The sequence below is a fragment of the Catharus ustulatus genome, chromosome 14 (assembly GCF_009819885.2).
Source record: "Catharus ustulatus isolate bCatUst1 chromosome 14, bCatUst1.pri.v2, whole genome shotgun sequence".
Lineage (NCBI taxonomy): Eukaryota > Metazoa > Chordata > Aves > Passeriformes > Turdidae > Catharus > Catharus ustulatus.
Genome location: NC_046234.1, coordinates 11958423 through 11986082, shown reverse-complemented (window position 1 = coordinate 11986082; position 27660 = coordinate 11958423). Strand labels below are relative to the sequence as shown.

The 27660-nt window shown below is 40.8% G+C and overlaps 1 protein-coding gene across 1 annotated transcript; it reads left to right on the top strand.

Moving 5' to 3' along the window:
• Positions 1 to 6240: 6240 nt before the first annotated feature.
• On the top strand, positions 6241 to 26011 carry LONRF3 (LON peptidase N-terminal domain and ring finger 3). Its single transcript, XM_033072109.1, has 12 exons — positions 6241 to 6862; positions 7979 to 8097; positions 8660 to 8782; positions 10931 to 11086; positions 12467 to 12710; positions 13383 to 13473; positions 16642 to 16756; positions 17171 to 17292; positions 17980 to 18138; positions 19156 to 19318; positions 20080 to 20229; positions 20946 to 26011. Exons 1-12 carry the CDS (start codon positions 6241 to 6243, stop codon positions 21102 to 21104), a joined length of 2223 nt encoding a protein of 740 aa, XP_032928000.1. The 3' UTR covers positions 21105 to 26011.
• The last annotated feature ends 1649 nt before the right edge of the window (positions 26012 to 27660 follow it).

Here is a 27660-nt window from a genome sequence, read left to right as displayed (position 1 = left end):
CTCCTGCTTTCTAGTATGACAAATGTGATCTTGAGTTTTGCATAAAATCATTGCCTCATTTCTTAGTAAGTTAGTAAAGTTTAGCTATGGGTATTTAAAGGCTAATTTGGACGAAAATTGGAAATCTGCAGATTGAGAAAGAAGTATCACCTGGGCTTCCAGGACTAATTCCATGGAATTACAGCAGTGGAAAGGTGAAATCTGTTTCTTTATTTGGTTGATCAGAATGGCCTAAATAGCAGTAATCTCGTCATTTTGTAACTGGAAATGTCTGCCTCTTGTTTCATGTGTTGCCTGTGTGTTTGATTCCATGAAATCAGCTGACATGATGAGGCAGAAACCTCTGTCCTGCAGTGGTGATAAGCAACAAGAGGCAGTGATTTTGTAACCCACTACAGCTCAACAGTGGTGCAGGCCTGACCCCAGGTGAAGGGGCTGCCTGCAGCCTCTGGGATGGAAGTCACAGGTTTGAGGATATCCAAGCCCCCAGGCTGAGAAAGCAGTTAAGCACAGGCTGAAGTTTCCTGAGTTGCTCAGGCAGTTGGACTGGATGATCACTGTAAGTCCCTCATTTTGTACTGGAATAGTCTCTTCTGTTACTCCTTTGGCCCATGAGTTTACCTTGGAAGGACTCCCTTAAAAAGAAACATGTTTAAAGTCTCATTTAAATGCTGTGGGACCACATGTATGTCTCTAAGAGCTTTGCCAAAACTGGAATCATTCCTCACTCCTTGCCTGAATGAATTTTCCCCAGCAGCAAAGACAGGGAGGCTGTGAGCAATTGCCCAAAGACAGCAGGCTGTGGCTCTAGAACTCAGTTTGTCAGAAGTCAGATGTACTTTAGAGAGCACATGCCACTGCTATTGTTAAACATTGGCTTATTCCAGCTAATTGCAGGGTTTCTGTCACAGTAATACCACCCATACTTGTCTCTTTCATGTTTTATGATTGTAGAACTTGCCTTTATCTTCCTCATCCCCTGCAGGAAACTACTGAAATTAAAATTGTGGATTAAGGAGGCCTTTTACACTCCCACAGATGTTTGTGTAGGATAGGATGACTTGCCTTTTGGCTTTAAAAAATCACAGTAAGCACAGTAAGATTTATTTGTCATACTTCTAAAGAGGAGAGACTTCTTTGACAGCAGTCCATACCAATCTAAAGATAGCTGGATAGCTGTGGTCAAGAAAGCTTTTAAAACCTGTGCAATAATGTGCCCTGCAGTTTCAAATAAACCATCAGGCAGGATTTCAAATTGTTCAAAAGCTTCCTGTTCCATTTGCTTTGTAGCAGACTCATCAATAACTTCCAGCCTTGATCCATACTGCATCTGTGTGTTTTGACTTCCAAGTGAACTGTAGACTGCATTAATTCTTCTATGAATCTTGCTCATCTTCCTTCTATATTACCACAGGCTGAGAAACAAAGCATAAATCCTTGTGTTCCTTGTTACAACATTTCCCTTTTGACTGTTTAGGTTTACTGTTTGTTTCAAACTGGAAATGTATCTTAGCTGAGCATAAGTTAAATCCTTTCAGACAAAGAGAATTCTGCTGTATGGAGGTACAACGGCCTGTTGCTCAAGGCATTTGCAAAGTCGTTTCTTACTGGTCAGAGCAGAGGAATCCATGAACTCCTAGAGAGAATATATTCATTTGATGGTTCTGTGACAACAATTGCTCATGTTCTCCATAAATGGAAAGGCTTCTTGATCAGGTTTGTCATGTTCTCTGGACTGCTTAGTCTTGAGTTTGTCTCGCCACATATTAAGCAGCAGTTTATTGTAGTTGGAGGGTTACCATGAGTACTGATGGGTGCTTGAAACCTAGGGTGTTCATTCCTCTGTACTCAAGAATTAATTTGGTCTTTCCTCCTGAGAGATTAGTAAAGCAGAAGTTGTCACCAAAATGGCTACTGGAAGTGCATAGTGGATAGTTCCTCAGGTTTGCTGAAATAAGAGTCTTCCAAACATTGTTAGGTTTTTTTCAGAATTCATAGTCAATTACTTGTTAAATATTTGTTCAATGCTGAAATATCTTCTTCCTTCACAACTAAAATACCCTCGAATTTGAATGTCACTGATTTTCTGGCTGTAGCACTTCCATTCCAGCGCAGAAGAAAAGTCACCTTCTAAGAACCTGGATATGGCTGAACAGAATTTCTTTTACCCAAGTCACTCTAGGCTTGGTTACGCTTCGAAGGCACATTGTGAATCCCCCTTTCAGTATCATGCAGTGAGAGATTCAGGCTGAGTGGGATGTTTGCTTTGTTGGTCCTGAGGTCTTGTCAAGCTGATCACTAGTCAGTCATCAATTAGGCAGGCAGGGGTTTGTGTGGAAGGGGTGCTGGGCTTTTTTCTTATTACACAGTTCATGAACCAGTAGGTAATAAGAGCCTTTTGCAGGCTCTGTTGGTATTTTTCCCTGAGAAACAACACCCCTTGATAGTGTTGTTCTCTCTATTGGTACATTGCATTTATTTAAACTGGATCATGTAGTTGTGTCTTAATCGTAGTGATTTTCTAAGCATGGCATATGAACATAAACTTTCCTATTTAATTTCTTCTTTAGCTTCCTTTATAGAGGACAAAACATTATCTTTTCTTTCAAGATTAATTATTTTAAACAGATTTAAAGTAAAAAACTTGGACTTGAAAGTTTCTCAATGTAAATCGTGTGTATGATAGCAAGGATGCTCAGTATATGAAGGAATAGTCACCATAGGCAGAATGCAAAAGAAGAGGTAAAGATAGTTGTCAAAAGTCATTCAGAGGTTCAGTGGCAAAATAACACAGAAGAGTGCACGTCTTCACATCTTGTTCCCTATGCATAAGTTAGAGCAGCTTCCTGGTATAATGGTCAGGCTCCTGTTGGTGCTTTTTTGAAATTGCCTCAACTGTATGGGCCATCAGTCCAAATCTGTCCTTGCTGTGGACAATTACAGCACATGCAGAGCACATGGAAATAAAAAGCCGTCTGTGACTGTATTTGTGATGGGACTTTCACATCCTTCTTCCACTAGAGAAGGAGCTCTCCTTCTCCTCCTCCAGCATGACTGATGTTTTGGATTTTCACGCTTGCTAGTTGTGTTTGAGAGGGGAAAGATGCAGGTGTGTTGGTGGCTTTTGTGGACTCGAAGCCTGATGCAGATTATAGATCCAGAAGAAGGCTGAAGAATGTAGTCATGCTCTCATGCTGCCTGTTATGTTATCCCAGCCATTAACTGCTGGAAGAAGATCAGTATTGTGCTCATTGTCATTGAAAGGAAGAAAATAAACCTCTCTTTGCAGAAAAATCATACAAGGGAGATGTGCTTTTACAGAGTGAGTCACCTCCTCACTTCAACTTTTTCTGTTTAAGTAAAGGATAAATCCGTTCTTGATCTCATGAACAATGCAGGTAGGCAGGAGGGCGATTTTTGCCTTTTTCTTTTTTTGTTTTGCCTTCTAATCAAGTACACCTCATGACCTACTGCTGCTCCAAATCCATGAATATATGTATGAATGTATGAAAACTCCATGCTTTCAGTATGTGTTATATAAAAACACCCCGGCATATCTAGATTATGTATGATCAATTCACACAGCTGTTTTTTGCCAGAAAAGTCTTTGCAGAGCCAGGCCTGATGTCAGAATCAAATATTTAGTAGTTGTTTGACTTCTAGTGAACAGTAAATTAGTATTTTGGCTTTAAAGAATTTTCCTGTTAGTGGCTGTACAGCTCACTCTGTACCTGTCACACCCCACCAAGTACTAACATTTACCAAACACCACACATACCAGGAACTAGGAGAGGCAGAACCAGCTTGTTTCTTCCCTAAAAAGTCACTGAGTTGTTGCTCATGGGCCATCTGTCATAAGGTCTTAACTATTTGCAGGCTTGGGATAATGCTCTGTGTTCTGAACCCTCCTAAGCACACAGCTTCCCACCACAGGGAGCAGTTCACAAGCACAGCTGCTCTTTTCTCTCTAAAATGTTTCAGCCGTGTCCTGCTGGTAGAAGAGAATTCCCAGAAATGCATTTCCCAGTGCCTTTTTGAGACTCCTTTCAGTCCAGAGCACTCAACCAGCTCTGCAGATGCTTTCATACATCGAGAATAGGAACTGTGGAAATTCCTAGCAGCACACAAATGCTGATTGCATGTCCCATGATAAATCCATGCCCCTTCCCTATCTTGAATTCATGTGCTGCTAGAAACCCTCCCTTCATACCATGACTTATCTCTTTAAGTGTCTGCTACGTAACTATGTAAATACTGGTGGCGTTTCTCCGATAGAGATTGTCACTGCATTGCTACTGGTAACCAGTGGTTATGTCACTTTCCCTCGCTTGAATAGGCTTTGACTCATAGTGGTTTTCAGGACAATGGTTATAAAATAACACACTGAAGGGTTGCCGAGACTATAGTTTTGCAACAGAGACAACTGCCGACCTCAAGGCTACAATAAAGCATTTTTCTTCTTTTTCCTAAGGGTTTGGTTCTTTTATACCATGAGATTTTCTTGCATGGAAGTTTGGAATACAAGAAGTCTGTGTTAGCAAGCTGGAGCCTGGAGGGAAAACCCCACACCCCTGAGCACAAATGCTCATTCTTTCTAACTCCTCTGAAGCACTGCTTAACTGAAATTTTAAGTGCTTCGGTTGTCCCACCTTTCTTTGCATTATTTGCCGGCAGGCTGTGCCATACTTTGGATTATTGTCTGATTTTAGTGATGGCAGAAACACATACTGAAACCAGTGCTAATTCAATTCTTTTTCTAATTAAAGGACTTGCTTGGGAACAGCAGCTAGATGGTAAATTTTTTTTTTCTTTTTTTTTTTAAGATTCAAGAATCCTAGCGAAAAGGGCCAAATTTTTGGCAGATGCTAAATGTCTTCACATCAAAGGAATCAAAAGACAATTGAAGGGTCTGATGACTGGCTTCTGTTTCCAGGAACATATCTGATTTCTCTGCGTAAGCAGAATGTTGCCTACATGTGGACACAAACATCATCTTTTCTTCTGTCCATTCAGACCCCACAGGCAGCACTTGTTCCTTAATACCTGCTTAGCTCACGCAGCCTAAACTGGGGAATCCAGACACTTCTGGAAATTGGAAAATGGAAATTAATTCCTTCATCCCCTCTCTTGAGCTTCATGAGGAGGCTGATTATAGCAGTAATAGGATATCATCAGGAAATTCAAATTCTGCAGTGGATTTTAAGACAGCGTGAAAAGTGCTCCGTATTTTTAGAATGTAAGTGTATGTATACATAACGTGGACATTTCTGGTAACTGTAAATATGCATAAAGCTGCAAACAAAAAGCATTACACAACTTCTTTTAGAACAGCTTTTCTGTAGTAGCACAGGTGATTTTCTCCCTAGACTACATTTAGCACAGACAGTTACACAACTCGTGCAACTCTCTCATCTAACGAGAATTGGTGGGAACATACAGATGGAGACGGTCAGCAGAGCTGCTCTTAAATGAAACAGATACATCAGAAGGCATGTGCTTTTTATGGAGAATCTGGCACGGGCAGGTAGAGCTGTGCAACATGCCACACTGCAAAACTAAATAAACACAACGTTTTGCTTCTAATGTTTTCCTTAGTTATTCTAAAACCAGGAGTACCTGACATTTAAATAGCTTCACTACTACGTAGATTCCCTTAAAGACAATGATTAACCGTGCAGCTACAAAGCTTCGCGATCCCAGTTCTAGCAGGAAATGGCATTCTCGCTTTTCAAAATCACCTCGAGCCGACGTTTCTTTCGCACTACCGTGGGTACCAGAACACGAGCGCGCATTCCGCGTGTCTGCGAGGCGCCCGTGCAGCCCAGCGGGTCACACTGAACTCGGCGCACGGTGCGCCCGGTGGGCAGCGCTCCCAGCCCGGCGCCTCCGCTCTCCGCACGGCTCCAACGCCCCGCGCCGGGGGAAGCGCTGCCGGGACGGGGTGTCCGAGGGGCGGAGGAGCCGTCCCGGGGAGCGGCGGGCCCCGGGGCCGGAGCGGGGCGGCCCCTCCCGGCGCGGGCCGGGCCCGGCGCGTTACAAAACCGCCTGGTTTTGTAACAACCTGCGGGCGCTGCCCAATGAGCGCCGCCGCCGCCGTCACGTGCCCGCCTTTATATAAGCGGCGGCGGCGGCGCGGGGCGCTCCCGGCGCGGGGCGGCAGCAGCACCATGGGCCGGCGGCGCCGCGCCGCGCCCGCGCCTCACGGCGTCCCGCGCCGCCCGCCGCGCTAGAGCCGCCGCCATGGGCTCGCACCTGCCGCCGCGCCCCGAGCCCCAGCTGGTGCTGCAGCTGGCCGCCGGGGCTCTGCAGGCGCAGAACTTGGAGGCGCCGGGCGGCGGCCTGGGGCCCGAGTGGCAGGTGCTGCTCGGGCGGGCGGACGCGCTGGCCTTCGGCGGGCGGCTGCACGAGGCGCTGCCGCTGTACCAGCTGGCGTCCCGCCACCAGCAGCTGCGCGCCGAGCAGCTGGACAAGCTGGTGGAGTGCCTGGCGCAGAGCGTCCGGATCAAAGAGGGGCTGCCCGGCGGCGGGCAGCCCGCGGCACCCCGCGAGGGGGACGTCTTCAGGTGCCGCAAATGCCAGGGCTTCCTCTTCGAGCCCGTTTCCTTGCCTTGCGGACACACGTTCTGCAAAAAGTGCCTGGAGAGGGACCGGGCGCCCGAGTCCCGCTGCGTCCTGTGCAAGGAGGCGGGCGGCGCGGCGGCCGGGCAGCTCCTGCGGGTCAATGTCATCCTCAGCAACCTGCTGACCAAGTGGTTCCCCTGCCAAGTGAAGGCTTCGCAGCTCCGGCACGAAGGGAACCTCCTCTACAAAGAGAAGAAGCTCCAAGCCGCCCTGCAGAAGTACAACGAAGCGGTCAGCCTGGGTAAGGGCTCCCCCTCCCCGCTGCCGCTCCGTGCCGAAGGAGATAACTTTCTCCCGGCCGGGGCTCGCTGACGGCCGCTCTGCCGCCTCTCGTCCCGCCGGGGATGCCCCGGGATCCGGGACGGGCCAGCCCGAGCTCTCGCCGGCTCCTCGGGCCGGCTCCTGGGGCGGCTGTCGGGAGAGCCCCGGAGGGGAGCCCCAGGGAGGGGTCTCGGCTCTTCGGCCCGCGGTGAAACTGGGTCAGGAGAGCAGCGGTTGCGTAAGCCCGAGCCTGCGGTCCGGCTGGGCTCCCCCCGGCCGGCGCCGTTGTGTAACCGGCGGAGCCGGGGGGGCGCGTCCCGCCGGGCCCGGGACGGGCTCTGGGCGCGGGGCATCCCCGCCGAGCAGCCCCGCGTGTCCCGCACTGCCGGGCGGCCCGGCCCCGCTCTGCTCCCCATCCCCGGGAGCGCCTGCGGGGCTGTGCAGGGAGAGCTTTGGATGCGGTCCTTTCCGTGCAGTTTGAGGAAAAGTGACTCACGCTGCAAGTACTAAGTAGAAGTTAAAGGCGAGGTGTTATGGGGAAGCGTTTCACTTAAATGGGAGTGTTCCCCTGAATAGTGTCCAGCCTTCCCCAGCACACGCTGTGTCTCGATGTTACAGTGTGTGTAACTCGGTGATCATTGTGGCGCTGCCTGATTGTTCACATTGTCCTTTTTCCTGTGTTTTGAACTCCGGCATGGAAAGACCCTTATTTGTCATTTAAAAACTTTAATGCTACCAATTTTGAAACTCCTCCCTACAGTACAACAGCATTCCTCCTGCTGTCTTCAATGTCTCCTGTGTGTCTCTACCAACTATCTGATCCTCAGTCAGTGCTGGTAATTTATTGTGTGAGTGTCTCAGCATTTATTTATGCAATGTTCTCTGCAGTTATATAATACATAGCTGGCGTTTTGTCTGGAGTTGCCCAAAGAGGTTCCCAGATTTAATTTAGTACATAGTTACTTTAAAACTGGATATTTCATGGGTTTGTGCAACTTGGAAGACCAACATGTGTTTAAAAAAAATAAATCAAGGGATGAAGCTTATGTAACTAATTTCTTTTTACCTAATCAGCCACTTTTTCTATTTCCTGCAGCTCCAAATGACCACTTACTATATAGCAACCGGTCCCAGATTAACTCTACATTGAAAGCTTGTGAAGATGCATTGCATGATGCAGAAACAGCATGCAGGCTCCAGCCATACTGGTTGAAAGTAAGTTCTGACTCTGGTTGTACTTTTTTTAAAGCCTTGATACTGCCCTGATAGGAAATGGTTAGAATGGTCAGACAGTGGAATCTGAGGGAGGCTTTAAGTCCTGTAACTTCTTGGACTCCTGCAATCTACAGACATTCAACCATTATATTCCTGAGCTTCCTGGGGTGAAGGGAGAGAATGCTAGTCCTGGAGAAGGAGCTAATGCTATTATCTTTGACTTGGATGAATATAAATTTTGTGAGCACTCTAAAAATTGAATGCTAGGGACAAAATTACTATTTTAGAAGGTGAATATAGGGAAAGTAGATGTTTCCAATATCAGCTGGACTCAGGTGCCGTGACAATCATAATTGCATGAGTGAAAGAATATCTGGTTTATGCTTGTAGTTTTCTGTTGTGTTTAGAAACCCAGACACTGGTGGTCTAGGTGTAAGACAAGGTTATAGTGATTTTTCCTGTCTAACTTTTCCTTCTTCAGAAAGATCTTTTGTACTTTGACTGTGGTTTTATTGCATATTCTATTGACAAAAGCTGCAGCTGTGGGTGTGTTTCCTTGCAGGGTCACCTAAGGAAAGGACAAGCATTAGCTAATCTGGGGAAAACAGAAGAAGCTTTAAGGGAGTTTCTATTCTGCCTTGCTCTAGATACTGGGAACAAGACAGCCAAGTCTGAGGCACAAAAGGTGAGTTCCCTAAATCATCTGGAACTGCACAATTGTTTTCAATGGCCTCTCATAAAGGAGGATGAGATTTTTTTCTTTTCCCCTCTCTCATTGCTTAGAGAGCTGGATGGAAGTACACATCCAGACTGCTCCTCGTATCTGAGTTGTGTATTGCTGATCTGAAGGTGGGAAGGTAGCAAGAAAATATACTCAGCAGTCATTCAGTGGAAACAGTTACAGTGTTAGCATCAACAAATTTGAAGGAAAACTGAATTGTTAATAATTGCCACCCACAGACTATTGTGAGTCTCAAATTTCTGATCTGATTCCTAGCCTGGCAATCTATTACCAATGATGGAGTGCAGAAGAGGGGGAGTTGCTGTTGAATGATGTATCAGGGCAATGACTGGCAGAACACAACACGCAGCACTCACCAAACTCCACTTGGGAGCAGCAGCCTTCTTCCTACTGCCAGTCATGCTGCCCAAGTGTCAGTGTGTGCAGGAGGTGTGAAAGAGGAAGCAGACAACAAAGGAAGTGTGGTTTTAAATTAGTTTTTTAGGATTGCTAATAATTAATGCTAAATTAGCAAAAAAATGGGTCCACAGTGAAGCTTTTTTCAGTTGCAAGCTACAATGTGTGTGAATTCTTATATGGCTGTTGTGAATACTTCTGTTTTACTCACCCCTCAAGCCTCTGGTATCCTGTAAATCAGTATTTTAATATTTGAATTTTTTTGGTTGTTTTATAGTTAAGTCTCAGTGTTGCAGTGATTACTTGTGGCAATAAAAATATAATAGTTTAATTTTCTTTTATGGAAGTGTATTTATGCCATTCTCAATCACTGGTGGGATGGGAACATTAAGGTTTCTATGTGCTGTAGCACAGAAGGCTTTCTAAAAGCACGGTGGAATTCTTATAGTAAAACTATATTCCTGAAGGTAGCAGAGTATAACCTGAATGGTTGTAGTGAAATCAAATGTCTATCTCATTTTGTGTGTGGTTGAGATTTCAGCCTCTGAGGATTTTTTGTCACTGATGTTTGAGGGTTTTGTTTGCTTTTTCCCCCAGTGGGTTCCATGCAGTCTTTCATTGTCATTATATCATGATTTGTGCTCACAGTCATGCTGGAAGACTTTCTGTGCACTAGAGCAACAAGACCAGAAACAAACAGATATGTTTCTAAATTCTGACCCCAAATAGTCATTTCCAAGCCATTTAATTTCTGAGCAGTGGGGTTCTGAGAAAAACTAGGCTTCTTATGACTGAAAGAATTAGTCGTGCGCTCATCAGACAGAGTTCATCCATGATGCAATATTTTACTGGGTCATTTCCAAGGCTGTTCACATAACAATGACATACTACGTTTTACCAAATTCTTTGGGTGCAGATGTGATGTTCTGCTTGTATTAACTGTCTGCCTGGACATAGTGTGATCCTGTGAAATCCTTTTTGGCTTTAAATAGAAATCTCAGCTGTCATGTGGCTTCCTCAGGCATCAGCAGGATCACCTCAGTAGTATGCTGAAATTAGTTTTTGGAGTGTGAATCTTCTATTCAGGTCTGTTTCTTTCCTTAAATATTCATCTGATAATCTATGTCATACAAGGGGCTTCAAGCTGCTACTTGAAACAGATTCCCTCATTTTCTCATAGCAAATGAAAAAAATAGCCTTTTTCTACTGCCTACCTTTTTTGTATTCTCACATAAGTGAATTAAAAATAGCTGCATTTTACAATATCAGACACATTTACCCAGCTGATCTTGGATTAAGCCTGTGAGATGAGTGCTTTCTATACTAGTAAACTCCAGAGAAAGATGATGCGCAGAAAAAAAAAAACAACACCCAAAAACATTTCAGAAAGGTGTCAATAATTTCTGGTGAGCCCTGAACTGCAGAACAAAGAGGACAAAGGCATGTATGTGTCACATCACAGAGAATGGTTAATAACTCTGTGGGCTTGTTTAACTGTGAAAATGTTTCTTGCTGTCTGTTTGGCATGTATTGCATTAGCTCTTGCACTTTTTGTTCCTATCCTAGTTTAAAGGGCTCTTTAAATGATTTTAACAAAATCCTGGATGCTTCTTTCAGCTATTCCCTTACTTGCTTTGTCATTCAGAGGTTGCAAGGAAGGAACTAAGCAGTGAAGTGTTCTGTTTTATATCACAGCTTCTACTTAGTTTGTTTTCACTCATCCCGGGAAATGCTCAGGAACACTTACCCGATATCCTGCAGCTGTTGTCACATCACTCTAGATTAAAGGGGAATCTCCTAAATTCAGTGGGATCTGGAGGCACCAGCCATAACCTACAAAGGTTGCTCAAGGTAAAGATCAAGTCTGATGTGTGGTTCTTAATTTGTTGTGTGTTTTGTGTTCGCATTGGGAAGCCTTCTCTCCTTTTTGCCTCTGAGAGGAGGATACATTTTTCAAATTTTTACTGAGTGTTAACTTACTGAAGTCTCCATATTTGACTTTTTTCCTTTAATAGAAGTCCTCTGTTGTTCTGATAAATTTTGTCAGAATTAGTGGGATCTACTCCTGTAACTGTCTTTTGGTCTTTCAAGTAGTTGGTAGTGGAAGAGGGCCTCTGTAGATTGAATTTAGGTACCCTCAAAAGCTGTGAAATGCTAAAATCTAGAGCTCAAACTTGAGCTATACCAGGTGATGCCAGTAATGAAGTCATTCTGTACTCTGTACGATACTCGGAGGTTATTTTAGAGCTATATAAAATGTATTAGCTACTTCATAACTCTGGTTTTGCAGCTGTAGTTTTGTAAATGGCTGCAGAGGTTTACGTTCACAGGTTTGTATGGATCACTTCTGCTTCACTGGAGCCTGAACTTTGGGATGGGGCTTGCATACATTGTATATTTAGGAGAGAACTTGCCTAGTCCTTACAAACAGAAGTGGTAGGTTTTGAGCTGCCTTGTTGAGGCTGATAAGAAACAAACAGTGACATTGCCCCATGCAAAGGCTTTTAGAATGTTTCTGACAAGAAACCCTTTTGCATGACTCTCTCACAAAGCCATTCAAGGCACAGTTCACTCATCTTTGTGCACGTTACACATCACAATCCATGGTGTCTGTTTTCAGGTCCATCCAGGGAGGTGATGGTACAAGGCTGGCAGGTGATGTCCTGTGCAGTGGCTGCTCACAGGGTGTCCTGTGGCCATAAAGGGATAAACTCTGAACAGTTTATCTTCTGAGAAAGGAATCTGCCTTGCAAGAGGAACTCTGGGAATTTTTTCTACTATAAATTTTGCGTGTTTTTACTGCTTCCTTAGAATGAGCTGATGTTTTGGTTTTTCTGTTGGCTGATACCATCACTATGATATAAACAATATGCATTTTCCCATAGGTTTAGTGGTAACACTATGTTTAACATATTATTTTATATGTATATTTTATACTTTATATTTAACATATTTAACAGATCTAGCCACTTTTTTCTGGAATCCAGTTTCACAGCCTTCAAGCTTTAAAGCCACACAAAAGGGCTGAAAATACTCAATGGTGGAGAGGGGAAATAAATTTTGTTGGTTGCTTGCTTTTTGGGTTTTTTAATCAGGATTAGCAAGCTCTTTCTTCTTAACCTACAAAATCCTTCCTGGTGATCTATAATATTTAAGATTTTTGACATGGTGAGTTTTTTCTTTATCAATTTGTTGGAAGGTTGGTCTAAAGTCAGTCCTCTCTTCACACAGGTCAACGTGGAACAGAAAAAGGGTTTTTCCATTCAAGAGGAACCAAATGTAACTACTTCTGGTAGTTTGAGGAAATCTGTACAAATTACAGAGAGCAAAAAGGACTGCTCAGAGGAGGAGAAGAAATTCACCTCCATGCCAGAGTCTACTTTTCTCATCTCTGAGAAATGCAGCCTCCTGAAAAGGAAGTGCTGCTCAGAGGAGATGCAAAATGCTGAGGTGCCCTGCAAACTGATGAAGAAAGGTAGGTTTAATTACACATAGGACAGGTTCCATGGCATGCAACCTGGGGAAACCTTTCTTTTGTAAGATTCAGACAAAGAGAGACCAAATTATACTTTGCCTTTTATATTTTCTCTTTTGCCTAATCAAGGCATGCATGTTGTGGAATCTTTCCTGTGTGTAGAGAGAAAAAAGTCTAAAAAGGGGCAAAGAAGGTTGGGCCATGCTCTTCTCAGCAGAGCTCTGAATCTTTTAAAGAACATTGGTGTTGCACACGGTCTTAGCACTTTCTATAACAATTTAAACAGTTTTAAAGTACAAACTCTACTTGTTCCTGATATCTGGCCTTGTTCTCAAGCTGTGGGATATGTTTACAATGGTATGAGAATAATTTGTCTCACTTTAGACTTTAAGCACTGACAAAAAGTGTTTTGACATTGATTGCTTATGCAAGGCCAGATTGAACCCTCTGTAGGTGGGTATAATGTGACCAAAATTAAGGGGAGATGTGCAGATTTGTGCCAAGGCTGAATTTGAAACTTTGCATAGAAATTACTGTAATGATGCTTTGTGGTTCAGTAAGTTGCAAATATATACAACACACATTTAAATACCAGATGCTAGTGCAAGTACATGAGATAGTATTGTACTTGCATAGTTCTGTTCAATTACTTTCTTTTTTTCTTGTTGATAGATATAGGTGACACTAGGGAAAATAGTACTGGACAGCATATTCCGTTTGAAGTTGTGGATCCATCAGATTTGGACTGCTCCCTGTGTATGAGGTGTGTTCTTTTCTCACAGATACCTATAGCTTTCCAGCTGTATTTTCCTCCCTTTTACCACCTAGAGATTTTCTTGCTTACTTGGTACTTGTTTTTGCCTGTGACAAGAAATTAGCTTTTACTGTGATTGTTGCTTCAGTGATGCATTTTTAGACCTTTGGTTCTGAGCATTGCTGATGAATGGGAGCTCTGTGATCTTCTCTGGGTGGTGATTGCTTTGGAAAGGGCACACAAATCACGTGAGGGTTAAGTGTGTTAGTGAAGGTGTCTGAAAGATTTGCTCTCACCACTGACACAGTGCACAAACCCAGAATTTGTCATCTGGGAATTTGTAGAGCTGTTTGTCATGAAAATCACAAAATACCTAGAGACCACATCCAATGAATATTCTGAGTTTGCATGTGAAGTACAGTGCTGCTGCTATTGCAATAGGAGGATCTTGCAAGTAAACAAGAGTATGTTTTAACTCTTGCTTAAGAGATGTGTTCCTCACTTTACTGAGGCAGTCACTCCATTTGCTTGAAGATTTCTTTTTCCAGTTAAACAACAGTCTTGGTAACAGCAATGGCTTGGTCAAGTAGGAGTTTCCAACTGCATCTATTTTACTACTTGTTTTGTACAAAATATTTTAACTTTGGCAAATAAGATTGTTATTTTTAGTGACTTAGAAATATTGGGAAGGTGTTTCACTTGCTGCAGTGAGTGTTGCTTAGGTTGTTTGGTTTTTTTAATTGCCCAGATTTATTCATGTTGGGGTTTAGTTTTGCACAATATTTTTAATTCTTAAATAGCAGATAGCCTCTTTAGGGATTTATATCTGAAGGCCTCTGTTTAGAGAAATCTGGGGTTTGATGTTTGTATGCAGAGGAGGAGACTTCAATTTGTTTCAGACAAACTGGAAGCCTTGAGGACCAACTGCTGTATTGTCTGATTTGCTTCTGCTTGGAATAAATCAGATCTCTTCCTCTCCCTGTCTACAGCTGAAATATGTTCCAAAAGTTTATGCAGCTGTCAAAACAATCAATAGCACAAAGAGCAAAACTTTCCTCTAACAGAAACCCACACAATTATTCTTAGATGGTTTAGTGATTCTGCTTGTCTATTGTGTCCACTAAGCATTTTCCAGATGTTTAAAAAAAAATCAATTAATCCTACTTTCTCATCCTCTATGTTAAATCAGGAACAGCCAGACTGCAATGCATTTGTGAAGGAATTAGTCCAAGGATTGCTGTTTCCCTAACATATAGAGGATGGTATAGGTGCTGGGAATTGTAGCCCCAAATACAGGCCTTGCCTTCAGAAGGATGTTAGCTTTGTAACATCACTGCACAAGGAAGGCTTGTGCTCAGGAAAGCTCTCCTAAGATCTTTCTTGTTATTTATGTAGACTAATTATAATTATTTCCTGCTATGTTCTTCAGAAGTGTTTTGAGGATTTGGTTCCTGAGATACTTTGGTCTAATTACCCAGTAACCTACTGACCTGTTCACAATTAACTGCAGGAGCTGTTATTAACCTGTTTGTCTGATGGAGTGGCCAAAATGTTATTGATCCACCTTAGCTCCAGCAGCAAGCAGAAAATACAAAGTAGTCAAAGCAACATACTGGTGAGAAAAGGAGCATTATTCTGTAGCAATTTAGTTTCTGCTGTTACAGTAGCTCAAAATAACATCATGAGAAGTTTTGGTGTGTAGCGTTTCTTTCTGCAAGTCATGGAGCTTGTCCAGGTCTTCTTAGAGTTGTTAGGAAAAGCTGCAGCTGGGTCTTGAGAGTTAGGGCAGACTGGGGAATCTTAGCAGGAGTATCTTTTCTTTATGCTGCATTTCAGATGAAGTCAGTGCCTACCAAGCTGTTACATATACAGTGCAGTGCTTACTGGGACATGGGGTTCGATTCAGTGCTTCACATAGTTTGGAGTTTCTGTCCATGAAACAGTTAACAAGTGTTTTCAATTAGTCAAGTTGCAATAAGATAGGTGTGGCATTTTAGCTACTATTTCATGTGTTCCATTGCTTAAATGTCAATGTTTTTAGCACTAATGACATTTAATGAGCTCTCTATGCCAGTCTTGTTAAAAGCCAATTGCATTCTTAAATACACTCATCTTGTGAAAGATGCTAATAAATGTGGGTTTATGTATTGTAATTTCCACATGTTTAATAGAACATAGTGTACTGCTTTGATAAACTAATACTTAAGGGAAGAATTATTTATTCACTTAAATTATAATGAGACTAGTATTTAAGACCTTAAAATGCTTAGACAGTATGTTGTAAAATACAGTATATTCCAGACAATTTAGTTTCTAGATTTGAATTGATTCTATTGAAAAAAACCCCAAACTTCTGTATTATTTACATCTCCTTAAGGTCTTTATTGACAAGGAAACATGACTTTGCAATATCACATTATCATAGTAAGGAAAAAAATCTTTACGTGAAAATAAGTGTCGTAGAGGTCCTTGAAATGGGTAAAGAATAGACACCATGATACTTTGAAGACCTGACTATATATTTAAATATTCTTCCAGATGAAACATGAACCTCCTGCCACTCATTTTCCAGAAAAAGTCACTTGAATATTAAAAACTCTATTCAAAAAAATAATAAATAAATAAAAACACCCATTAGAGCTGGCAATGACAGACTCATAAAATAGTTTAGGTTTGAAAAGACCTCCAGGATCTTTGAGTTCCACCATTTAATCCAGAGCTGCCAAGTCCCTGATGTGGGCTTTTGCTGCAAATAGGTATTTTGTGCTTAGCTCTACACATACAAGTAATCACAAAATATCAGTAATAATAGTTCTGCAAGTATTGCTGAATTTCATTAGTGAAGTCAGATGGTCCAACTTCTGGTGCTGTTTATTGCTCACACAGAGGAAAATTAAATGCTGGCTTGTTGGAAGTTCATGACAGTATTGTCCCTCACATTCACTGAAGTCAGAGTTCATGGGCTGCCTTTCATGTTGGGTGGCAATAAAAAAAAAATCTCTAAGCTGAATACATACAAGAGTTGGTTGAAGATATTAAAAGCAAGAAACAACTTTATCCCTGTAGTAGTCAGTAGTTAAGTTAGTGAATGAATTCAGCTTTTTTTGGTAGCAACTTTTTTCTTTTACTTTAGTACACGATATTGTTGTCTTTTTGCTCTTGGATTTTCCAATCCAGGCTCTTCTATGAACCTGTCACTACACCTTGTGGACACACCTTCTGCCTCAAATGTCTGGAGAGATGCCTGGATCACAACCCAAAATGTCCCCTGTGCAAGGAAGGGCTCTCAGAGGTAATCCTTGGATTTTTTCAGCATAAGTTCAGGTGCAAATGATAGGAACAACTTCACCTTCAGATAGCCTTGATATTTCCCAACACAAAAGAAATAATACATAACTCAGGAAGAATGTGATTTTTAATTTGCTCTTGGGAGTTGCCAAGCATGGCTAGTCTCTGTTCAAACCTTAGGACCAGGCCTATATTTAGAAAATCTGTAGGTGATTTTTACTTTCCAGATTTCCTAAGTAAATGTCTGTAACACAGGGGATAGTTCAAAAAACAGCTCTTCAGTAGCAAGTTTAAGAGATTATGATAGAATCACAAACATCAGAAAGTGGGGGTAATGGGTGATGTCCTTTGCACAGGCACCAATCACTGTGAAGTGGTGGAAGTTCTCTCTAATTGCCTGTGTGTGTTCTGACTGCAGTGCTTGGCTATGAGGAAATACTGTAAAACAGTGCTAATGGAGGAGCTAATAGCCAGATATCTTCCAGAAGAACTCACTGAAAGGAGAAAGATTTATGAAGAGGAAATAGCAGAGCTTTCCAAGTATGTAATCCATTTATGTAAAATCCCATCTCTAATTCTGCTGCTGTTAGCTGTGAATGGCTCTGGCTGCTGTGGAACACGAGCTGAGATGCTGATGGAGCTTCTTTCTCTGTATCATGTGATTTCAGAGAACAGGGTCCAGGTGAAACTGCCTAAGTGAGCATAAAAACTAGGCACTGTGCTAAAAAATAAATTAAATAAAAAGAAGTAGAAGAAATCCAGAGGGTTACTTTATAAACAAAGTGCAAGGCAGTGTGTTGGCTTTCAGTGGACCTCTATGAAAGGCACAGAGTGAGACAGTAGATGGAAGTGATCTGACAGGATGGGGTTTGGAATACACTGGATAGGGAAGAAATGGGATTAAGGGAAATAAAAGCAATACTAGCATTCCCATAATGCTTTCACTACCAGATCCAGAAAGCTTAATGAAAAATTTGTCTATTAACTGGTATATAATTTTCTAGAGTATTTACTTAGTTAAAGGGAAAATAATTTTAGCTTTTAGCATTCCATTAAGAATGGAATTAAGCTTTTGCCCATAATCTAGCTTTCTTTATTCCATTAAGAATTTTATTCTAAAGATGTTATAATTTCTATTTAAAGATGTCACAATTTTAAAGAATGCGAGACTTATGTGTCAGTAGTTTGGTAAAGCATCATATCTGATTTTTCCTTTCTTTCTTACAGCCTAAATAAGAATGTTCCCATATTTGTGTGCACAATGGCTTATCCTACAGTCCCTTGTCCTTTGCACATCTTTGAGCCGTGTTACCGGCTGATGATCCGGCGCTGCATGGAGACTGGCACCAAACAGTTTGGGATGTGCATCAGCGACCCTGTCAAGGGGTGAGTGAAGAGCTTGCACCCTGTGAGGTACCCACTTAGTCTGGAGCCAGTGGAGAGGTGCAGAAAGGTCCATGGCTCTAATATCTGTGGTAGTTTTCCATTAGAGAAAGTTTCTTCCTAGTCATGCAGGTTAAAGACATTGAGGAGATATAAGTTTTTCTCTTGAGCACTTAGATTCTGACTAATATGTTGGTCTGTTCTCTCAAAACTCTCGTAACTCAATGTGTGGAACATGTGATTGAGCTGCAGACCTCCTCTAATACATGAAAATAAAGTGGTTTTTTTCTCCTGCTTTCAAATCTGCTAAATGTTTTGGCACAAGAAATTGAAATGCCAGTAAGGTGTGTTCTTGGGCTGAACTTCCTTAAATTATGGGATTCCTTAAATTAATCCTCACTGTTCTGAATATAGTGGAGGCTGCAGAGGTATAGCAGGACCTTCATAAGGACTGGCTGAGCATTTACATTGAGCCATTTACAGTCAGTCTTAGGTAATTTGACTTCAATGTTTGACTCTCTATTTAGCTTTTCTCCCTTCTTTTTATGTTATAAACCTACTGGGTATGTATAGTCTGTGAAAAGTACAGTTTGCAGAAAATACCCACCTGCAAAGTAAAATCTGCTGAAATTATGCAAAAACTTTTTTCTTCATAGATTTGCTAGTCCTTCCATAATACTAATATTCAGAATTGCACTTGTCCTTCTGTACAAATTGAACATATTAGGATTATGGACAAAGTTTGCTTCTGATCTGTATATCTTCCAGTTTCATAAGGTGTTCCCTGTATTCCAAAACATCCAGTTAGCATTAATCAGATTAGACAGTCTGAATCTTCCTGATAGTTTTGCAAACAATTGTGGAATAATTTGAACTACAGCAGGTCAGTGCTATGAACAATAGAAATGAGCTGACATTGGTAAATACCTTTGTGGTAGGGACTGACTGTATGGCAGCTCTGTGGAACTCAGGGTGGAGAGAATAAGACTTGTTTACTTGCTTTTGTTCTGATTTCAATAGGTTTGCAGATTATGGCTGCATTCTGGAGATAAGAAATGTTGAATTCTTTGCTGATGGTCGCTCTGTTGTAGACAGCATTGGCAAGAGGAGATTTAAGGTGATCCAGCACAGCCAGCGTGATGGATATAACACAGCAGATATTGAGTACATTGAGGATCAAAAGGTAAATATAGAAATATTTCATTTAAATTGTGTTACCTGTGAAATTCTAAGCATGTATGTTTTCAGTCAGTTCTTTTTTGTGTAGAAGTTTCTAACAAAACAAATTTGTGGTGTTTAGTAACTGCTCATGGTTAAGGTGGGACATATAATAAGTTAGCACAAGCACATACACTGCCCATGTACTGAAGAGTGTTTCCTGGAGGTATTTATCAGAGGAAAAGACTAAGTGAGTCCAGGATGAGCTCTTACTGCTCTTCTAGACAGAATAACTGCAGTTTATAAGAGAGTGGAGGGGAAACCTGACAACATTCGTATGGAAGCCAGTTAGAAAATTCCCATTCAGGTAAGAAGCAGCAGGATTTGGGTGCACCATAGCCTTCAAAATTGCTTGCATTAATTCTTAGGAGCTTTTGGTATGTGATGGGAAGACTCTGAGGCTCTAGTGATTTTTTTAATTTTATTTTTTTATTAACTTTGCATAGTCTTTTTTTTCTGTTTGTGTGAAGGTTTTTTCATTAAACTATCCAGAAAGTGCAAATTCTACAAATAGACGTTTTCGGTTTAGAATACAGGCAAAGTGAAGAATTTGGATAGGGGAGGAGCAGCAGAAGGGGAAACACTAAATGAGCTCAGTATTTATTCCAGAACTCTTTTGGCATGCTTTTTTTTTTTCTTTTCCCCTACCCAACCCTGAAAATCCTATGCCTTTCCCAATATGCAGACTGAACAAACAGTAAACTCCCCCCTCATTTCTCATTCCAGGTGCAAGGACAAGAGTATGCTGCATTACTTGTTCTCCATGACTCTGTCTATGATCAGGCTTATACATGGTTTAACTCCCTCAAGCAAGCACTCAAAAGTCGAATTCTCAGTCATTTTGGTCCAATGCCAGCCAAGGATCCTGACCCACAGGTACCCAGAATCACTGCCTTATGTAACATTTAGAGACAGAAATAGCAGGGATATCCAATAAGCTGGCAGACACTGTGCTTTAAGGTGAAAATATGAATATTCTGCATTTACCCCACGTAAGCTGAGCCCCTAAATTCTATTGCCACACACCAGTGGTAGCACAGTTATAAAGAAAAAGCTCATATTTAATGTTGATAACTTTCTGAGACTATTTATCTCGCTGCATTAGTCCCAGGAGACTGAACTGCCTTTTTGCCTGTTCTACTTCCCCAATTAAATGACTGAGAGTAAAGAGACAACTGGAAGCTTTTTACTTTTGTTAAAAGACTGCAAATGGTGGGGTCCTAAAATAACAGAATACAACAACAAGAGCTAAATATGAGTTGTATCATAAAGTATGGAGAAGGAAGACAGGAATCCTAAAGAGCTGGGTCAGTAATAGCATAGGGGAAAAATAGATGAAAAAAAATCCAGAAGGCCCAGCCTATAAATTGTTGGTAGTAATAGAAATGCTTTTAACATTATATTTTTAGGAAAGGTGCTGCTTGTTTATAATCTATTGCAGGCCAACCACAAGCCATTAGGCTGGCAATGAAATGATCTGCTTGCTACACTCCTATCAAAAACTGTGCTTTCAGAGTTAAATCCTCCAAAACAAAATCTTACCAGCCGTATGAATCCTGACTTCTAATTTATTTTTTTTCCCCTGACTGCAGGCTAACCCTAATGGGCCAGCCTGGTGCTGGTGGGTGCTGGCTGTCCTTCCACTGGAGAACAGAGCTCAGCTGCCGTTCCTTGCCATGAAATCCCTCAAAGACCGCTTGAATGGCATCAGACGTGTCCTTACGTTCATGTCACGCACGAGGTCGCGGTGATGGTGAGGAGCAGAGCTGGGCAGTCTCCCACAGTCCTTGACTGCAGACTGTCTCTTGTAACTTCATCTAACTGCAATAATGTCTTACAGATTTGAGTGTCAGGGTATTTCAAGCCTGAATTTCAAAGAGAATGAGTTATAAAGAGCAGGGGATGTTTATGGATACTTCAATAGTTTCCATTTGGAACTGAGATGAGTATTCAATCACTGCACTGCTAAATTAACAACAAATGTGATAGAACAAAAAGTGATCTTGTTTGCCATAAACCTTTTAAAAATCCTAAGGGTTTTTTTAATTTATTTTATTTTTTAGTGGATAAAGGATAAACTGTGCAGTTTAATGTGAAGCAGAAATAATAAGATTGCATTATTTCAGTGAACTGCAAAGTCTTTTATTCAAATGGTTCAGGTTTTATATAGCATTGTGTAAAATAATGTTCACAACTTCTGTTTGATAATTTATTTTTGCACTATGATTTTTTTGTTTCAAAATGTATATTATTTATGTGTTCATTCACTAAAGGAAAGTGAGCTGCTCTATTTATAGTGTTTTTACCCTGTATTTATGACTGGGGGCAAAAATCATGATTCTAGCAGTGCACAAGCAACTGCTTTGATAATTTTTCAGTTATTTGTGTTCAAATACTTTGAATGTTTTTCTACTCATCCCCAGTTCTAGTCTAGCTTAAGAACACCCCCAAAACATCCTGCCTTGAAGTCTTTGAATACACAGATTGTCTGAGTTAATTCAAGCACAGCTGTTGAAGGTTCATCCTATGCTTGTGGTGAGGTTCCTGATACAACCAAACAGTCAAGCACCTGCTTAAGCATGTGTTTAAGTGCTTGGGTAAATTCAGGTATTGATGGTTGATGTCAGTGGGAATTGACCATAGTGGTGACAGAAGGATCTATCCCCTAATATTTCACAGAACAGAATAACTTGAAGTTGAATTTATATCTGAACTCTTTCTTGCAAAAATGGACAATGGCTACAAAGAACTGTGAAGAAAGAGCTGCAGTTTATGGAAAGTGGCTTATCCTAGAAAAAACTGGAAGAACTGGTGTCATTTCATTGTAGGTTAATACATAGATTCTTTTTTATCCCCCCCATCAACTCTTGTTGCCATTGAGTTTTATTTCTTTTAATTGTTTGGTGGGATTTGGCTTTGGAGTGTGTGTATGGGAGGGGGAGGGGGGAGTTTTGAACTGTAGGACTCAGAGGGTAGTTTGTGTCACATAAGAAGGAATATGTTGTAATAAATGCTATTTATTTCACCCCAATCTTCAGGTTTCTGCTAGCTTCAAATCTCTACCCAGCCATTGCTTTTCTCTTAAGAGATTGGGTAGTGTTGCTAATAATAGTGATTTCCCAAGGAAAGCAAGTGAATTTTAGAGTGATTACTTCTAGCTATAAAGCAGGTAAAAATAGGGCAGAAATGAGAACAGGAAGTATCTTGGTTTTGATTTTTTTTTTTTATCAGGAGTTCATATACTTATTTTGCTGCTTTTATTGCTTGCAGTGTACCACTTTCTAGGACTGATCTTACCTCCACCTGATTTTGACTTTCACTGATTTCAATGTGAGCAAAACTGGGCCTTTTATTCTAAGCTATTGTTTTCCTTTTCAGTGGCAAAAGCTGGAATGAAATGAGAATGTTATGGAATGCTATAAATTTCTTTGGGTTTTTTTGTACAGGATAGCACTCTGCCATTTCATGCCTTTATGAAAAAAATGCAGTAGAATTTAATGTCACTTTTCTGCATGTTTTTTCCATTATCTCATCAAATATTTATTAGTTAAAAGTAATTTCCATAAAACTCCTTTGTTGCCCTTTTGTTAAATTCTGTAGAAATTTTTTATAAGGGTACCAAAGAAACAAATGGAAGACAAACATGTTTCACCCTTGTGTTACACATAGAATCTGTATCCTGTTTGCATTGAGCTACTTTGGAAATGCTGTAACTTCCTTCCATCCTGCTGGATTGCTGCACGTCCTCCATGAGTGGTACTTGGCATGCTGTAAACAATATATAAAACACCAACATGTTCTGAAGAGTACCAAGTGATGGTGGCTGACACCTGCTATGGCTTTTTGTCTTCATAAGTCAACAACAGAGTGATTTCTACTTGTTTGGAAGTGAAGCTGCATTAAATGCAATTCTTCCACAAACCATTATGTACTACTGCAGAGCATAAGTGTCTCTTATTGCTCCCACAGGAAAAAAAGCTTCCACTTTTTTTACTCTTATCTGTGAGAAAAGGAGCTTAAATACCTAATTTAAACTGTTTTCTCACTGATGTAATTAGTTTTTTTATCCTGCATGCTGTCTTCTACATAATCATTCTGCCTATTTTGTTGTTTTAGAAACTGTCATGGAAAGAATCCTTAATTTTAAAGATGGATATTGTCTTTTCTGTTAGCCTTGAGTAAAGCTGCCAGAATTTCCAAGCAGAGACTTGTGTACATGCCCTGCATCATGAACAGCCAGTGCATTTGTTGCAGCCTGGGAACACTTGGCTTACTGCATTTAATGCAAACAGGTGATCTGCATGTGCACAACAAATCAAAATTCCCTCTGTGCAGGTACAGTAGCACTTTCTCTGGGACTGCTCTATGGCCACACATCCTAGATTAATGGCTAAAGTCTGCAAATTCCATCAGAAATGAAAACCAATACTGAGAAAGATGCATGCTAGAGAACACAAACACGTCCAGGAAAAACCAGACAAGGAGTACTCTCAGCCTTCATTAAGTTGAGATGGTAAAATTTCAGTAATGTTTAAAACCAAAAAAAAAATCTAGGTATGCCACACTGTCACTGATTTTTTCCACTTGCATAAATAAGTACAAGGATGTAAATGCAACATTTATCACAGGCATGAATAAACAGCTGAACAGATTTAAAAATACCTTCAGTTTAATTATAGAAATATCACTGATCAGATAAAATACTAATTGGAGGAATATTTTATTTAAGCTGCTCACATTTTTCTAGGCACCAAACCCAGTTTTATAAGCAGCCTTGCTTATCTGCTAAAAATGAGAAACCCAACAGACCAAATCATGATTCAAACTTGCATTTCCTGTGTGGTCAGAAATATTGATTAATTGTTGTGGGGGCATAAGTAATGCACAGGCTGCTTAGACAGTAGTTCAGTAGTTTTAATAATGAAATGATAAAATGGTGTGATAGGCCTTTATGGTAAGTCTTAAGTGACATTCTGGCGTTAGTTGTGAAAGTTCCTCTTGCTTTGGTTTTTTTTTTTGTAATTCCTTGAAGTGCTGCTATCTTCCATTACAATGAAGCAATAAGAGATTCTGGCTGTCAGACTGAATGGCTGATGTGCTGCTCAGCCTGTCCTTCTGTCCTGTATGACTGCTTACTGATAGAACACCTCAACCATGGGTTGATTCATCCAAAGATTGTTTTAATCTAAAAAAAAAAAAAATAGTGGATTTGGATGTAGCAGGTCTGTCTTAATCTGTGCTGTAGAGAAAGAGCTTCATAGAGTTGAGTTCTGTTTTAGATGGTTTTTTCACAGAATCCCAGGTTGGAAGGGACCTCAAGGATCAGCTGGTCCTTGGCAAAAGCATGGTCTAGACAAGATGGTCCAGCAGGCTATCCAGCCAAATCTTACAAGTGTCCAATGTTGGGAAATCCAACACTTCCCTGGGAAAATTATTCCAATGGCTGATTGTTCTCATTGTGAAAAATTTTCTTTTTAATGATTTCTACTTGGTGCTGAAGTTTTACTGGTGTTTAAATCAATGAGAGGAGTTGTATTTAGATGCAATGTTTAGGAATGGAGAACATGTTCACAAACACTTATTTAAAAAAGAAAATGAAAATTAACTATAGGGTTTTTGTGCATAAAAATCCCATGGACCTATATGCACTTAGGGTAGTGCTCCCCATTTCCCCCAAGTCCTACATCAGATGAACACAATCCCTCTTTTCAACCCCTGCTTAGTTCTCATTTAATTCACAACTGAAACTGTAACTAGTGCAGCACCTAGTTTAGGAGCTGGGGTTTATTTCCAAAGCCCAGTAAATCACTGGAAGTCTCATGGCAATAGCAAAATGGTAGTTTGAGCAAAGTCACTCTCTTGAAACACTTTGCTAAATAAATATTGTCTGAAAGAAGAAACTAATCTGCTTAGACCAGATTAAAATGGTGGATAATAAAAACCTGAACTATTACATTGACTTACTCATCCAGGTATCATGTGAAGTGCTTACTAATGTTGGATTTTCATAAGGTCTAAAGTAACCCTCACATAGAAGTGCCTGTATTATGTTATTGCCATTCTTGAGCTTTTTAATAGTCATAGCCATATATTTTATAAATATAAAACATATGCACGTTTTAATCTTTACATTCAGTTTGCAGAACAAAGGTTTACAGAGCAGAAGTGTAGCAAAAACAATGTAACAGCTTCTATAATTCCCTGATAAGGAACAGGAGAAGTACAAAAATGAGGAGCAAAAGACTATCTGTGCAAGATGTCTTAATTTGGAACCATATACTTGTCCAGTTTAATTCCATCAAGCTATGTGGTTACAAGAGTGCCAGAAATATATCTCTCAAGCCATTTTAAAGAAAAAGTTTTGTGGACTTGTATATTCCATTTGTTTGTAAAACATCCTTTTGTGCACTGTAATGAACTTGAAATGAAACTTAAGTTATACTCTCATATCACTGGACAGAGTACTGTTCAGCTACCTCTACATAAGTTTGAAGTAATTTGTTTTTTTCCGGATTTGTTTGCATTGTCATATAAAATATATTTTAAAAAATCATAGTCCAAAGAACCTGTATGTGTTTGTAGATGTACTTATAACTATGTTGTACCAACAAAGTCTGTGTGGAGAGTTGTTTCCTAATTAAAATTTTTGTCTTCTTTACTCTTTGGCTTGCATAACAACTACAGAGGTGAACAAATATTACATGGGAGCTGCTTTTTGTAGGTGTTTTAGATAAAGGAACAAAGAACAACTCCTCTATCCTGCACTACACAACAACACTTGAAGTGAAGAAACCAAACTGTAGAAATTAAGTTGTTCAAACCTCAGATGTTGCAAAAGAGGACAGCAAGTGCTGCTGTGTTTTGGGGGGGTTTAGGGCTTGGTTTGATTTCCCCTCCTCTCTTCCTTTGTTGCTCTGGTAAAGTAAAAAGAATGGGAGCTGAAGAAGGCCTGACTTCCTGCACTACCCTGCACTTCTCTGGGCTTTGGTTCCTCTGCTGCATTACTATTTTCTTTGCAGGTTGCTGTGATTTAAACCTATGACCTAGGATATCTTTTCATTTACAATCTCAGACAGGAATGTACCCAACCACATTTAAGATGTGTCTCTGTGGTGATGGAAGGACTGCTTTCAGTGATGATTGCTGAAGAATTTCTATTGGTCTAGCAAACTCCACAGAGAAAGCTAGAGCATACTTTTATTTGAAAACCTAATACTAAGAGTTTATTCTACAAAAAAAATATGAAGATTTGGATTTTTTTTGCAAGCTGCATCTGTATGGGCTGCTTTTTTTTGTCTTGTTGTTTAAGCAAGATGTAGTATGCTTGTGACTTGCTGCCTAAGCCCCAGCCACTGCTGGGGTCAGAGGTTGCCTTGCTGGCCTCTTATGTAAGATTGTGCAGGCTCTGCTTTTACTTTAGAATCCAGGGCACAGGCTAAGGCCTCTGAGCCTACAACTCATTATGTCAAAGCCTCTGTTATCTGTAAAAAATATATTTGTGTCTGATCAGAGGAAGTTCTGGTTGAAGTGCATTTTCATCAGGAAATAGTAATTAGTCAAAACTGGAGCTTTTATTGGGAATGTGTTGATTTAAACTATTGTTTTAAAGTCATCACTTTAGTTTTGAAAGCTTTAAGAGTGGTTATAAAAAAGAGGGGTTTAGAGGCAATATGAAACAGAATTTAACCCAAATATAGGATAGCAAAATATCTCCCAACTACTTTCTCACTATGTCCTCATTTTATAACAGTGTACCTACACAGCTTGATTCAAATGGTATTTGAAATATGCTAAAGTCATCTACACTTATATAATGCTTCATATTGAAATGATTATTAGCAATTTTGGATTACTTCTGTCCTGTAAAGCAGTTAAAGGAAAACCACTGCTTCCAGTGAGCCTTTGCTCCCCAAGTCCCTGACACAAGCCCTGTGGTGACTTTGCTGTGTGTGGGATCAGGACCCTGTGCCATACAGGGCAAAGCAAAGAGCATCCCATGGGGCAGCTCCTGGCTGTGACCTGCCACAGCTTTGGAATGTTGCCAGTAACTTGCTTTTATTCTGGGAATCAGATGCCACAAAATCCTGGAACATCTCTTAATGTGCCATGGCTCTCTGTGTGACTGGGTGAAAGGTATAATGACAACAGGTTTTATCTTCAAAAGAGTTGCTGACTTCTTGGTTTCAACAGTTCTTTAGCCTATGCTGTAGGAACCAAGGATTGCCTGGTCTTTGCTCCATACTACTCACAACCAAGGACAAGGTAAGGAATGCCTTCTCTCAGCCTCTTGGCCACATGTACAGATGA